Source organism: Drosophila willistoni, chromosome 3R, assembly GCF_018902025.1.
Source record: "Drosophila willistoni isolate 14030-0811.24 chromosome 3R, UCI_dwil_1.1, whole genome shotgun sequence".
NCBI classification, from domain to species: Eukaryota; Metazoa; Arthropoda; class Insecta; order Diptera; family Drosophilidae; genus Drosophila; species Drosophila willistoni.
In genome coordinates, this window is record NC_061086.1 from 26208948 (window position 1) to 26223313 (window position 14366).

Genomic DNA, 14366 nt, shown 5'->3' on the forward strand with positions numbered 1-14366 from the left:
ATATAAAATCTTAGACCATGATTAAAATTATTATAGGAATTTCATAATATTTTTTAGATACTCTAGAGATGAGTTAAAAAGTTAGATAAGCCATTTAAGATTCATTTAATCTACATATAAACAAGTATATAAACTAAATTAGTTCAATAAATGGCTTTATTACTTATATATTCTATAGAATTCTCACTTATTTTATATATGTGTGTGTGTGAATTGTGCCAACTTGGGTTAACTATACATGTAATAGATCGTTAGTCAATTGAAATTAATGAATAAATTACGACAACGTCATGCAAGACAGTAAAAATTGATGATGAAAGAAGTTCAAAGCGAGATGAACTCTTTTTCAATTGTGTCTATAAACTTACTTACATATATGTACATCGTATATCGTATATGAACTTCCATAGATACATTTATGAGAGATGAAAATTGTGCAATAATGTTGACATCAATAAAATGTTATGACGGCCCACCAATTTCTCTTGAGACTTTAGTTAAAAACAAAACAATTGAACACTTGATTGGACTAATTGTAAGTACTAAGATATCTTCTTTAAAGTGTGGATAATCTCTTATTAGAACTGTGTTTTGTATTGGCTTGTATGTATAAGTGACACCTAGACAAGAAACACCTGCTATGGAGAATATTTTACTTTACTCTTTGTTAGACTATTGTCTTTTGTCCTCCTTTCTACTTAGCATTCCACTCAGAGAGTAGCAAACGCAGAGACGAGGCAAGACGAGACGAGGGGAGGGAGAATGACTTCAATGACAATTTTCTTGGTGTGTGCAAGAATGTCACTTATGCGGCGACAAGTGCAACAACTAACAACAACAACAACAACTGGCAAATAGAAACGGTAAATAGACGTCCCCTTCCTCACTCCCCCCCAACCAACACACCCTTCAGATAATAGAGAAGAAGCTCATTTAGTTATGGAAATTATTAAGTGCATGACCAAGTAATATTTTTCTTTCTTTCTTCTAGGCATTTTCCATAGATATTGATTACTAATCGCAGGTGTCACTAAGTGACAGATTTTTACACCTGGGTGTGTCCTTTTAGCGGAGAAAAGTGGCACCTGAAAATCATGGAAGTTGGATTGTGGGGTGTGGGGATGAGAAAACCGCATGTATTTCCCAGACAAATGACCTTCCTTGTTCACAAAAAAGAGTCATAAAAATAAGTACATATGTATATACAACCTTCTGTCTGAATACAAAATGATTTTTATTATTCCAACTTTAACTCTTCACATTCTTTAATTGATCTTAATTAATGTTAATATTCAATCTTTGTTCTTGTGTAAGTGAAGATTCTACGAAAGTGAAAATATTTTCCACATGGTCATTTCTTTAAAAAAAAAATTTAATTAAATCACAACTCTCTAAAGACTAAAGAGAATAAGTCTTTAACCTAAAGACACTTCCTAAAGAGTCATTGGCAATAAGCTTAACAATATAGGGGTAGTACCATTAAAAAATGGAATATACAATCTAAGAACCAGGCGATCCCATAGATGGATAATACCTTTTCACTTTTCCCTTCTTTGAATTGAGCGTCATGTACTTAATAGTAAACTTGTAATTACCTTTGTCTTTGTTTTAACTGGATTAGTTTCCTTCTAATGCTAGATAGTGAGTGACAAAGATTATTACTAAATATATTTTTCAATAGTTAAATGGCAAACTCTTAGACCGAAGGTATGTACCCGATTTTGAATAACAATACAAAATAATCTGTGCTACACACCTGTCCTTAGCTCCCATGGCAAAAACCACATCAAAGACTTGCAAGCAATTATAATTCTAACAAAAGGTATAAATTGTTTGGTCAATCTGGTTGCTAAATCCAAAAAGCCAACGAGATGGAAACCGTGCACTACTCCTATGAAGATTTCATCCGGATTCCTGCCCAAGTTCATCGTCTCATGGGCTACAATATCTTGGACTTGCCGCGTAGAGCTTGCGTCAAGTGGCTGATGCTCTTCTATCGCTTCTTGTGTATCTCTAGTCACATAATCTGTGTGATTTTCATGATATACAGAATATACGAAGGGACAAGTATCAACACAATTCAGTTACTAATGCGCTATGGCACCCTGGTTACCTATGTCATTCACTCGGATACGAAATTCGCCACATCGCAGCAGAAAGAGGACATCAAGAGGCTTAGTCGTAACTTATCAGAATTGTATCCAAAGGACACTGCGGAGAGATGCAATTATCGAGTTAACGATTTCTATTGGTCACGCCCTCTGATTGTCATGATTTCCACCTACATTATCTCATCGGCTATGGTGGTAGTTGGACCACTGCTTCAAGCAGCTTTTCTATATTTCTATAATGATGATAAACACTTCTTGTATTTGCATTGCTACGAGTATTTCATAATAGATCCAAACGACGAGAAGGCAGTCTATCAATACGTGTGCGCCTATATATTGGAATGGTTACATAGCACTCACATGGTCATCTCGAATGTGGCCACGGATCTGTGGCTGGTTTGCTTTCAAGTGCAAATTTGCATGCATTTCAAGTATATCGGACAAACTCTCGCCGAATATCAACCTCATTGGCAAAATGATGTCCAAGATCGGAAGTTTCTAGCGAAAATAATAGAAAAACACAATTGTCTAATTGTGTAAGTGATTGAAAAATGATACCAACTTTTTACCTTTCCTCTTACAAGTGTTTTTTTGTAGATTGCAAAATGATTTGAATTCCATATTTGGTGGTTCTTTACTCTTGAGTCTACTAAGCACCGCTGGAGTCCTCTGCACGGTTGGTCTATACATTCGCATGGGGGGCTTGAACTTGGAGAGTGTTAGTTACATCATGTTTATGACCACATCGTCCATGCAATTGTTTTTGGTTTGCTATTATGGAGATCTAATCAATGTGTTGGTAAGTCAACAAACAGAGAATCAGGCTGCTAGTCTGAATGGTAATGCGTTCTTACAGAGCCAATATATGGGTTATGCCGCCTACACACATAGCTGGTATGAAGCCTCTATAGGATATAAGAAGTATTTGCTAATTATCATTGTACGAGCCCAGCAATCGGTTGAACTAAGTGCCTGGGGTTATCTCACCGTTTCTCTGGACACTTTTAAGCAGGCAAAGAAACAAATAGAATGGGTTGGATTAAATAGAAATTCAAATTAAAGAATCGAATGTCTTTTACAGGTGATGACCGTCACATATCGTGTTTTTGCTCTCATACGTGAAATGATACAGTAAATCCTGGTATGAAGATAATTAAAATTCAACTTAAAATATTATATATAGAAAAGAAATATAGACATGACACTTGCTCAAATTTATTAACACCTTCGTAATTAAATTTTGTTAAATCAATATAACAAAAGCCACAACTTAATTATTCATATGTCAATTGGTAAGGATAAGTGCGGAAGTGAGTTTCTATCGCAATTATAAATTTCGTTCTTATAAAAGACTCTGACGGAGCAAGCCTTCACACAGTCATCGACAAATCCTAGAGCATACAAGATCATACAAGGAATATTTAACCCTTTACCAATGGATCCAGGAAACTCTGAAGATTATTCATATGAAGATTTTCTTCGAATACCCAGTTTACCGAATCGAATTGTTGGATACTATTTGGAGGGATCTCCATTAACACAACGGACTAAACTGTTCTTGGATATCTATCGTTGGATTTGTAATATCGGTCATTACATATGTGTGTTTACAATTGTCTATACTTTTTTCTGTGATTCTAAGGATTTAAAAGTCCTCATGAAATACGTCTGCGTGATAACCTATTGGATTAATTCAGATCTAAAATTCTTTACCACGCTACAGCACAATTCCATCAAGAGGCTCAACGCCAAGTTGGAGGCATTGTATCCAAAGACAATGGAAGAAAGAATGGTCTATCATGTCAACAAATTCTATTGGCCTCGTCCTTTGATATTTTTTATTCGGACCTTCTTTGCGACTACTATTCTAGTAGTCTTTGAGCCATTGTTGACGTCGGTGTTAAAGTATTTCCTTAGTCCAGGCAGTGAATTTCTCTATCGTCATTATTATCCATTCTTTCACTTTGATCCTCAACGTCATACAATGTGGCGTTATATAGCAATCTACTTCCTGGAGTTTTTTCATGCCTCCCATGTGGCCGTGTACCAAATGGGCGCAGATCTTTGGCTAGTTTGCTTTCAGATGCAAATCTGTATGCAACTCAGTTATATAAATCGAGCATTGTTAAGTTTTGAACCACATCGTCATCATGATTACACGGATCGAAAACTTCTGGCAAATCTGGTGGCCAAACACAATGAATTGTTTGAGTAGGTTTTTCTTTTGTAATCTGTCGAAGAAAACAAAAAGTTTATACTACCTATTTGCAGCCTTCAGAAGGATCTTAATAAAATATTTGGAGGTTCCTTGCTTTTCACTCTATTAACCACTGCCAGCTTTATTTGTGCTCTTGGAGTATACATTCAAGTTGGAGGGTTCGATAATGAAGGAATAATTCTTTGTGCATTCACAGTGATAACAATATTGCAATTATATTTGATCTGTCATTACGGCCAAATGGTTAACACATTGGTAAGGCAATCAAAAGGGCTTCTTCTGCCAGTATGGCAAGTAAAAAATTTACCTTTCTAGAGCACGAGCATTGCGAATGCCGCCTATAGCAACAACTGGTTCGATGCTTCGTTGTCCTGCAAAAAGAACTTGCAGCTTATAGCCATAAGAGCCCAAAGGCCGGTTGAGCTGAGTGCCCTGGGTTATTTGCCGTTATCTTTGGAGACGTTCAAAGAGGTAAGCAATTATATCGAAATTGTCTATACATTAAGCTCAGCTTTTTTGTGTCCACAGCTCATGAGTCTAACATACCGGTTTTTTGCTCTTGTACGACAGCTGATAGAATAACCAGGAATAATTGAGTTCCACATGTTTTTGACATAACAAAAATCTTTATTAAAATTTGTATTAACATAATAAATGAGGATAATTAAAATTTGATACATAACTTAACATTTAGTCATAGCACTTCCTTTATTTTTTTACACCTTTTCAATGACTTGTTGTAAAATCAATATAACAAAACATACTAAAAGTCAATTATTCATATGATAATTGATGATATGTGAGGAAGTGAATTTCTATAAAAGGCTACAGTACCGGAAGTCATTATACAGTCATCGACAAATCCTAGAACTTGCAAAAAGAATCGGAGAAATATTAAAGAATGAGTGGAAAAAACTCTGAACTTTATTCCTTTGAAGACTTTCTTCGAATACCCATTTTGTCGAATCGATTGGTTGGATACTATTTGGAGGGATCTCCATTAAGACAGCGGACTAAACTGTTCTTGGATATCTATCGTTGGATTTGTAATATCGGTCATTACATATGTGTGTTTACAATTGTCTATACTTTTTTCTGTGGGTCCAAAGATAATATAAAGGTCCTCATGAAGTATATCTCGGTAATAGCCTATTGGATTAATTCAGATGTAAGATTCTTTACATCGCTACAGCACAAGGTAATTAGCAAACTTAGGGATAATTTGGAGGCATTGTACCCAAAGACGAAGGAGCAACGAAAGGAACGGTTGAACTAAGTGCCTTGGGTTATCTCACCGTTTCTCTGGACACTTTTAAGCAGGCAAAGAAACAAACAAAATGCGGTAGATTAAATAGAAATTCAAATTATAGTATCCACTATCTTTTACAGGTGATGACTGTCACATATCGTGTTTTTGCTCTCATACGTGAAATGATACAGTAAATCCTGGTATGAAGACAATTAAAATTCAGCTTAAAATATTATATATAGAAAGAAATTTAGACATGACCTTCGAAATGTCATTTTATTAAATCAATATAACAAAAGCCAAAACTTAATTATTCATATGTCAATTGTTAAGGATAAGTAAGGAAGTGAATTTATGAATTTCGTTATTATAAAAGACTCTGACAGAACAAGCCGTCTCACAGTCATCAACAAATCCTAGCGCATACAAGAAGATACAAGGAAAATTTAATCCATTACCAATGAGTCGAGAAAACTCTGTAGATTATTCATATGAAGATTTTCTTCGAATACCCAGTTTACCGAATCGAATTGTTGGATACTATTTGGAGGGATCTTCATTAACACAACGGACTAAACTGTTCCTGGATATCTATCGTTGGATTTGTAATATCGGTCATTACATATGTGGGTTTACGCTTCTTTATACTTTTTCTGGTGGTTCTAAGAATGATTTAAAGGTCCTCATGAAATACGTCAGCGTGATAACCTATTGGATTAATTCAGATCTAAAATTCTTTACCACGCTACAGCATAATTCCATCAAGAGACTTAACGCCAAGTTGGAGGCATTGTATCCAAAGACAATGGAAGAAAGAATGGTCTATCATGTAAATGAATTCTATTGGCCTCGTTCCTTGATATTCCTTATTCGGACCTTCTTTGCGACAACTCTTCTAGTAGTCTTTGAGCCATTGTTTACATCAGTGTTCAAGTATTTTTTTAGTCCAGGGAGTGAATTTCTGTATCGTCATTATTATCCATTCTTTCACTTTGATCCTCAACGTCACACAATGTGGCGTTATATAGCAATCTACGTCCTTGAATTTCTTCATGCCGCTCATGTCACCGTTTACCAAATGGCCACAGATCTTTGGCTCGTTTGCTTTCAGATGCAAATCTGTATGCAATTTAGTTACATTAATCGAGCATTGTTACGTTTTGAACCACATCGTCATCATGATTACGCGGATCGAAAATTTCTGGCAAATTTGGTGGTCAAACACAACATACTATTTGAGTAAGTTTCCTTTTCTTTATTCTGTTGAAAGAATCAGAAATGTAATGGTAATCAATTTGCAGCCTTCAGAAGGATCTTAATCAAATATTTGGAGGTTCATTGCTTTTTACTCTGTTGACCACTGCCAGCTTTATTTCTGCTATTGCCGTATACATTCAAGTTGGAGGCTTCGATACTGAAGGCATAATACTAATCGTATTTACAGTAACAACAATATTGCAATTATATTTGATTTGCTTTTACGGTCAAATGGTTAACACTTTGGTAAGGCAATGAAAAGGACTTCTTCTGCCAGTATGGCAAGTAAAAAATTTACTTTTCTAGAGCACGAGCATTGCAAATGCCGCCTATAGCAACAACTGGTTCGATGCTTCGTTATCCTGCAAAAAGAACTTGCAGCTTATAGCCATAAGAGCCCAAAGGCCAGTTGAGCTGAGTGCCCTGGGTTATGTGCCATTATCTTTGGAGACGTTCAAAGAGGTAAGCAATTATATCGAAATTGTCTATACATTAAGCTCAGCTTTTTTTTGTCCACAGCTCATGAGTCTAACATATCGTTTTTTTGCTCTTGTACGACAACTGATAGAATAACCAGGAATAATTGAGTTCCACATGTTTTTGACACAACAGAAATCTACATTAAAATATGTATTAACATAATAAATGAGGATAATTAAAATTTGATACATAACTTAACATTTAGTCATGGCACTTTCTTAATTTTTTTACACCTTTTCAATGACTTGTTGTAAAATCAATATAACAAAACATTCTAAAAATCAATTATTCATATGATATGAGAGGAAGTGAATTTCTATAAAAGGCTACAGTACCGGAAGTCATTATACAGTCATCGACAAATCCTAGAACTTGCAAAAAGAATCGGAGAAATATTAAAGAATGAGTGGAAAAAACTTTGAACTTTATTCCTTTGAAGACTTTCTTCGAATACCCATTTTGTCGAATCGATTGGTTGGATACTATTTGGAGGGATCTCCATTAAGACAGCGGACTAAACTGTTCTTGGATATCTATCGTTGGATTTGTAATATCGGTCATTACATATGTGTGTTTACAATTGTCTATACTTTTTTCTGTGGGTCCAAAGATAATATAAAGGTCCTCATGAAGTATATCTCGGTAATAGCCTATTGGATTAATTCAGATGTAAGATTCTTTACATCGCTACAGCACAAGGTCATTAGCAGACTTAGGGATAATTTGGAGGCATTGTATCCAAAGACGAAGGAGCAACGAAAGGACTATAATGTCAATGAATTCTATTGGCCGCGTTTACTGATATTTCTCGTTCGGACATACATTATCACCGCTGTGGCTATAGTCTTTGAGCCGTTGTGTACGTCGGTGTTCAAGTATTTCCATAGTCCAAACAGTGAATTTCTCTATCGTCATTATTATCCATTCTTTCACTTTGATCCTCAACGTCACACAATGTGGCGTTATATAGCAATTTACGTCCTGGAATTTCTTCATGCCGCTCATGTCACCGTTTACCAAATGGCCACAGATCTTTGGCTAGTTTGCTTTCAGATGCAAATCTGTATGCAATTTAGTCACATTAATCGAGCACTGTCACGTTTTGAACCACATCGTCTTCATGATTACACGGATCGAAAATTTCTGGCTAGTTTGGTGGTCAAACACAACATATTATTTGAGTAAGTTTCGTATTCTTTCTTCTGTTCAAAGAATGAAAAATGTAATAGTAATCATTTTGCAGCCTTCAGAAGGATCTTAATAAAATATTTGGATTGTCATTGCTTTTCACTCTATTAACCACTGCCAACTTCATTTGTAATATTGCCGTATACATTCAAGTTGGAGGCTTCGATACTGAAGGAATAATTCTTATTGTATTCGCAGTGATAACAATATTTCAATTATATTTTATGTGCCATTACGGCCAAATGGTTAACACACTGGTAAGCCAATAGAATTTGCTTGTTTTGTCACTAACACTTTATTTTTGTTCCAGAGCACGAGCATTGCCATTGCGGCATATGGCCACAATTGGTTCGATGCTTCATTGTCTTGCAAGAAGAATTTGCAGCTTATAGCATTACGATCCCAAAGGCCAGTCGAGCTGAGTGCCCTGAATTATGTGCCAATATCATTGGAAACGTTTACAGATGCAAGAAATGATTTCGATATTATCTACGAATTATTAAGCAACATTTTTTATTATTTGCAGCTCATGACCCTAACATATCGGTTTTTCGCTCTTCTACGTCAAATGATTGCATAAAAAGCTAAGGTTAATAATGTTTTTTGCAGAGCAGAAAACTACAATGAAATATACATAAATTATGTAAATAAAATACATATATAAATTAATTACAATTTTAATAACAATTGCAGGAGGTGCATATAAATTACTAACTAATTAATTGTCACTTCTCCTAATTGAACGTTGTCAAGATAATTATATCCATATCACGATTGGAAAAGAAAGTAGAAGACAACTTGAGCTTTTATCAATAACAACTATAATAAGAAACATTAATTGAGACAAATTTTATAATAATAATTTTGCAAGTTCAATAATAAAAGTAATACAAAAATCTATTGCATACTTAAGAGCGCAGCACAAAATGGGATGCCATTTTAGAAAGCTAAACAAAATGTAGCTTAAATTCTTGAAATACTTTATTTTAGATAAGAATTTAATTTATGTCATACTTCTATATAATATGGCCAGTTAGGTAAGTTTCTAATTAAAAGAAAAATAATTAATTTAAGTTAATAATTCCTTAGAACCAAATAGACCACACTTAAATATGTTTAATCTCATTATTTATTTATTATTTCTAATTGTTGGAAAGCCAAAGGTTTCATGACAAAGACAGTTATGGCCACCTGTCATTGGCTTCACCCTTACCCATTTAAATTGGACACATCGGCCAATGGCAACTAGTAACATGTTCGTGCTTAGGCAATCACAATCGTTGGCACTTTGGATTAGTTTCCATTTGGAATAGTCGTACGAAGATATCAATCAAATGCAGCCGAAGGATTATTCATATCAAGACTTCACCAGAATCCCGCATCTGGCCCATCGCATTATGGGATATTATATGCTTGGATCCCCGAAAAATCTATCAACCAAAATTCTAATGTTTATCTATCGTTGGACATGCAATATCTTTCATGGCCTGAGCTTGTTCGTTATGATGTACCGCGTCTTTGAGAGGAGCACCATTAACACGCTTCCGATACTTACGCGCTATGCTTGTATGATTCCCTATGAACTCAATTCCGATATCAAATTCGCAACTTCGCAACAGCGTGATTCAATCAAAAAACTAAGTAACAAGTTATCGGAATTATATCCAAACAGCGCAGAGTCCAGGATTCGACATCAGATTAATAAATTCTACTGGCCTCGACCTCTACTTGTGATCATATTATTTTACTTTCTATCTTCGGCCATGGTAATCGTTGGACCATTTTTTCAATCATTTGTTTTCTATTTTTTCAATAGAGAGAAGGGATTTCTTTATCTCCATGGATATCCCTTTTTTATTTTCGACGCGCAACGTCATTCCGTGTGGCGATATGTGGGCATCTATATCATAGAATATTTTCACAGTGTTCACATGGTCAGTTCGAATATGGCAACGGATCTCTGGTTGGTTTGTTTTCAAATGCAAATCTGCATGCATTTCAATTATATTGCAAAATCTCTTCAAAATTATAAACCACATCGTAATCATGATAAGGAAGACAGAGAATTTCTAGCCAGATTGGTGGATAAACACAATGTGCTTATTGAGTAAGTAAGAACAAGAAGTTGAAGAATACGAAATACATGTACTCTATCTTTTTCCATAGCCTCCAGCGAGAGATTAACAGGATTTTTGGTGGATCAATGCTTTTAAGTTTGCTAAATTCTGCGGTTGTTCTTTGCTTTGTGTCCTTGTATGTTGAGGTTCAGGGCTTGAATATGGACGGAGTATCCATGTTGATGTTCACCTGCACGAGCACATTGCAATTGTATTTGGTTTGCTATTATGGTCAATTGGTTAGCACTCTGGTAGGATATATAATCTATTTTATTTTTGGAAATTTAAGTTGTGAAAGGATATTATCCATTCGCAGAGTGAGGACCTCATGCATGCTGCTTACTGTCATAGTTGGCAAGATGCATCAATATCCTATAAGAAATTTATCATTATTATCATTCGACGTACCCAGGAAGCTCTAGAGTTAAGTGCTATGGGTTATCTGCCCGTATCCCATGAGACATTCAGGCGGGTGAGTATGCAAAAATCCCTGTGAGACGAATTATTTTAAAATGTGATTTATTTTTCCCACAGCTAATGACTATTGCCCTTCGTGTATTTGTCTGCATTCGTGAAATGATTCAGACATAAAACCGATAACAGTGATGATTGAATAAAGAGGAATAAACATGTTACACAAATTTTGCACATAAAAGAAATCCGAAACACCCCACTACATTGAAATATGAACATAAACTGTTTTTAATCACAATTTCAAACTCTTTTAATTACAATTACAAGACGTTTTTATCAATTAGTAATTAGTTTTGTTACTTTTCATAATTGATTATTGACACGACATATTTAATTACCTCTAGACCATACTATACAAATTTTGATATATATATATAGACGACATTAAGTGTGACAAATACAGGATAACATTCTTGTTAACTGGGATTAAGTTAGTCATTGTAATCTTCTATAGAGCGCTCATTCAATAATAATAATGGAAATACCAAAAAATCTATTGCCTACTTAGGAGCGCAGCAGAAAATGGCTGGCATTTTGCAAAGCAAAACAAAATGGCGTTGCAATCTTTGTACATTCTTTTAGGTAAGAATTTTATTATATTATATTATATTTCTACACATTTGGCATTTTTCCATAATGAACAAAATCAAATTGCTAATTGTGGCTGCAAGATATAGGAAAAAAACTGACGTGGCTTTAGAATATGTAATAAGACAAGCTATAGAATTGCGGCTAGACCACATTAAAGACCAACTTAAGGCCAGCTGCTGACCGCAAAATTATTCCATTGTCTTTTGCAGCTTATATAAGTTTCCCCTTGCTAAATCAAAGTCATAGAAAGTCGTTGAAATGCAATCAGTGCAGTACTCTTATAAAGATTTCACCTGGATTCCAAGTCTGTCCCATCGTTTGATGGGGGACTACATGTTATATCCGCCAATGAAAAGCTTTTTCAAATATCTTCTGTCCGTTTATCGGTGTCTTTGCATTTTAAGTCATACGATATGCATGATTATTATGATTTTGAACATATACGAGGCTAAATTTATGGACAATATTGCATTAGTCATTGAATACGCCACCATGTTTACGTTTGCCATCAATTCGGACATTAAATTTGTGACATCGCTTCGTCTCGGAGCCATCAGGAGACTCAATGAAAACTTAAAAGCAATCTATCCACAACAAACTATCGAAAGGATCGAATATCTAGTGAATGAATTCTATTGGCCACGACCGCTGCTTATAATGATTATATTCTACTTCGTTTCTACGGCTATGGTACTTGTTGGGCCATTCTTTCAGTCGGTGTTTATGTATTTTTATTATCCAGGAATTGAATTTCCATATCTTCACTACTATCCATTCTTTCACTTTGATCCTCAACATCACACTGCTTGGCATTATTTAGGGATCTATTTAATAGAATGGCTACATGCCTCTCACATGATAGTCTCCAATATGTCTACGGATCTTTGGCTAGTGTGCTTTCAGATACAAATCTGTATGCATTTCAGTTATATAAATCGATCATTCTCAAATTTCGAACCACATTCTGAAAATGATTTACAGGATCGACAATTTATGGCTGAATTGATAACCAAGCATAATATATTAACTGAGTAAGTAAAAGAAATATATTCCAAAATAATTCTAGATCTAGAGAAATAGTCTAATATAAGGTATAATAATTGCAGACTTCAAAACGACTTGAATGGAATTTATGGAAGTTCATTGCTTTTCACTATGGTAACCACTGCAAGCCTCTTTTGCACAGCTGCCGTCAATATTCAGATTCAGGGATTTAGTCTGGAGGGAGTAACTCTTTTGATGTTCATGGTAAACACTTTGGTAAGTCAACTGTTGAGTGGAGTAAATGTACACTTTAAACATTGACATCTATTTTTTAGAGCACGGATATTGCATTTTCTGCCTACAGTCACAATTGGTCCGATGCGTCCTTGTCGTATAGAAAATATTTACTTATTATTGCAATCAGAGCCCAACAGCCAATCGAACTAAGTGCTATGGGTTATATGCCAATGTCGCATGACACTTTTAAGCTGGCAAGTACAAACAAAGACAAATTCAAAGAAATTTCATTTCATTTTGTTATTCCATAAAGGTAATGACTGTAAGCTATCGCTTGTTTGCTCTGCTGCGTCAAATGATCCAGTAGAAATATATGTATGAATTAGCCTTCTAAACTAATCAATGTTGTATGTAGAAGTAGTGGGGCATCAAATAGGTAAGAGTCTAATTATAAAAAAATAATTAGTTTATATAATAATTTAAAAATTCCTTAAAAACAACCAGACCAGACTAGACAAAGACGCTTAAAAATGTACAATCCTTGTTATTCATTAATGATTTCTGATAGTTCTAGCAATTTCAATGTTACACATTAGAAATATTTATCATGCATGCTGCTTACTGTCATAGTTGGCAAGATGCATATCCTATAAGAAGTTTATCATTATTATCATTCGACGTGCTCAGGAACCTCTAGAGTTAAGTGCTATGGGTTATCTGCCCGTATCCCATGAGACCTTCAGGAGGGTGAGTATGAAACAATCTCTATAGGGTGTTTCGACTTAAAACGTAAATACTTTTCCCACAGCTAATGAACATTGCCCTTCGTGTAGTTGTCTGCATTCGCCAATTGATTTAGACATAAGAATTAGACAAGATTTTTTTCTGATTATGTATAGCTTTAATCACTCTCTAATCACTACACCTAGGCACTAGCAGAAATAACACATTTCACTTGGGATCTGTTGGCAATTTGAAGCCCACCAAATCTGCGGTCTCTTTAACCGTGCGCTCGCCGCGTCCATGATACTCCATGTACAGCTCCTTGTAGTTCCTGAGGCTGTGCATATACATAAACTTATTTATAGAGTTTTCTTTAATTAAGCGTAGATATATTTACCTAGCGAGATATGTATTATAGGTGTTTCCTAAGAAAATTGCTTCATTGCGGGCCTTGCAAAGCTGCTGATCGGTCGTTTCGAATTTCTTATATTGGGCCAGGATGTATTTTGCCGCGAGAGAATCCTTAATGCAGCCGTTGGGAGATGCTCTACGCAGTTCGTTGAGTAAGGATCGTAGTACTTTGGTAGCCGACATTCTAAATTATTTTAGGCAAATAATCAAGTTATTTTGGAAAAATAGTCGGTAGAATTGCTTACGTGATTGTGTTACGTGACTTTAAGCAAAAAACATATGTAAATAGGCTTGAGAACGTTGCCACTTATTCACTGTCACGGCAA

At 35.2% G+C, this 14366-nt stretch overlaps 6 protein-coding genes across 7 annotated transcripts; 5 read left to right on the plus strand and 1 right to left on the minus strand.

Annotated features, from left to right (window-relative positions):
* The first annotated feature begins 1871 nt into the window (after positions 1–1871).
* LOC6647950 (odorant receptor 85f) lies at positions 1872–3246 on the plus strand. Its single transcript, XM_023178838.1, has 4 exons — positions 1872–2647; positions 2709–2910; positions 2968–3123; positions 3193–3246. The coding sequence occupies exons 1-4, from the start codon at positions 1872–1874 to the stop codon at positions 3244–3246; spliced, it is 1188 nt and encodes a 395-aa protein (XP_023034606.1).
* A 1323-nt stretch (positions 3247–4569) lies between these two features.
* On the plus strand, positions 4570–5772 carry LOC111519228 (odorant receptor 85f-like). The gene is made up of 3 exons (XM_047010967.1): positions 4570–4584; positions 4645–4800; positions 5719–5772. The coding sequence occupies exons 1-3, from the start codon at positions 4570–4572 to the stop codon at positions 5770–5772; spliced, it is 225 nt and encodes a 74-aa protein (XP_046866923.1).
* A 491-nt stretch (positions 5773–6263) lies between these two features.
* LOC6647949 (odorant receptor 85f-like) lies at positions 6264–7408 on the plus strand. Its single transcript, XM_047010987.1, has 3 exons — positions 6264–6407; positions 7142–7297; positions 7355–7408. Exons 1-3 carry the CDS (start codon positions 6264–6266, stop codon positions 7406–7408), a joined length of 354 nt encoding a protein of 117 aa, XP_046866943.1.
* Positions 7409–7942: 534 nt separating this feature from the next.
* LOC111519227 (odorant receptor 85f-like) lies at positions 7943–11211 on the plus strand. Its single transcript, XM_023178894.2, has 5 exons — positions 7943–8190; positions 10428–10610; positions 10670–10871; positions 10937–11092; positions 11155–11211. The coding sequence occupies exons 1-5, from the start codon at positions 7943–7945 to the stop codon at positions 11209–11211; spliced, it is 846 nt and encodes a 281-aa protein (XP_023034662.2).
* An 841-nt stretch (positions 11212–12052) lies between these two features.
* On the plus strand, positions 12053–14006 carry LOC111519194 (odorant receptor 85f-like). Of its 2 annotated transcripts, none has more exons than XM_047013695.1 (6): positions 12053–12716; positions 12792–12945; positions 13005–13160; positions 13220–13342; positions 13411–13653; positions 13715–14006. In XM_047013695.1, the coding sequence occupies exons 1-4, from the start codon at positions 12103–12105 to the stop codon at positions 13271–13273; spliced, it is 978 nt and encodes a 325-aa protein (XP_046869651.1). In that variant the 5' UTR covers positions 12053–12102; the 3' UTR covers positions 13274–13342; positions 13411–13653; positions 13715–14006. The 2 variants fall into 2 exon arrangements, with proteins under 2 accessions (XP_046869651.1, XP_046869652.1); XM_047013696.1 differs by having other exon boundaries at positions 13475–13653.
* LOC6647947 (protein FMC1 homolog) lies at positions 13785–14346 on the minus strand. The gene is made up of 3 exons (XM_023178667.2): positions 14286–14346; positions 14027–14224; positions 13785–13966 (listed from the first exon to the last, which is right to left on the minus strand). The coding sequence occupies exons 2-3, from the start codon at positions 14221–14223 to the stop codon at positions 13858–13860; spliced, it is 306 nt and encodes a 101-aa protein (XP_023034435.1). The 5' UTR covers position 14224; positions 14286–14346; the 3' UTR covers positions 13785–13857.
* Between the last annotated feature and the right edge of the window lie 20 nt (positions 14347–14366).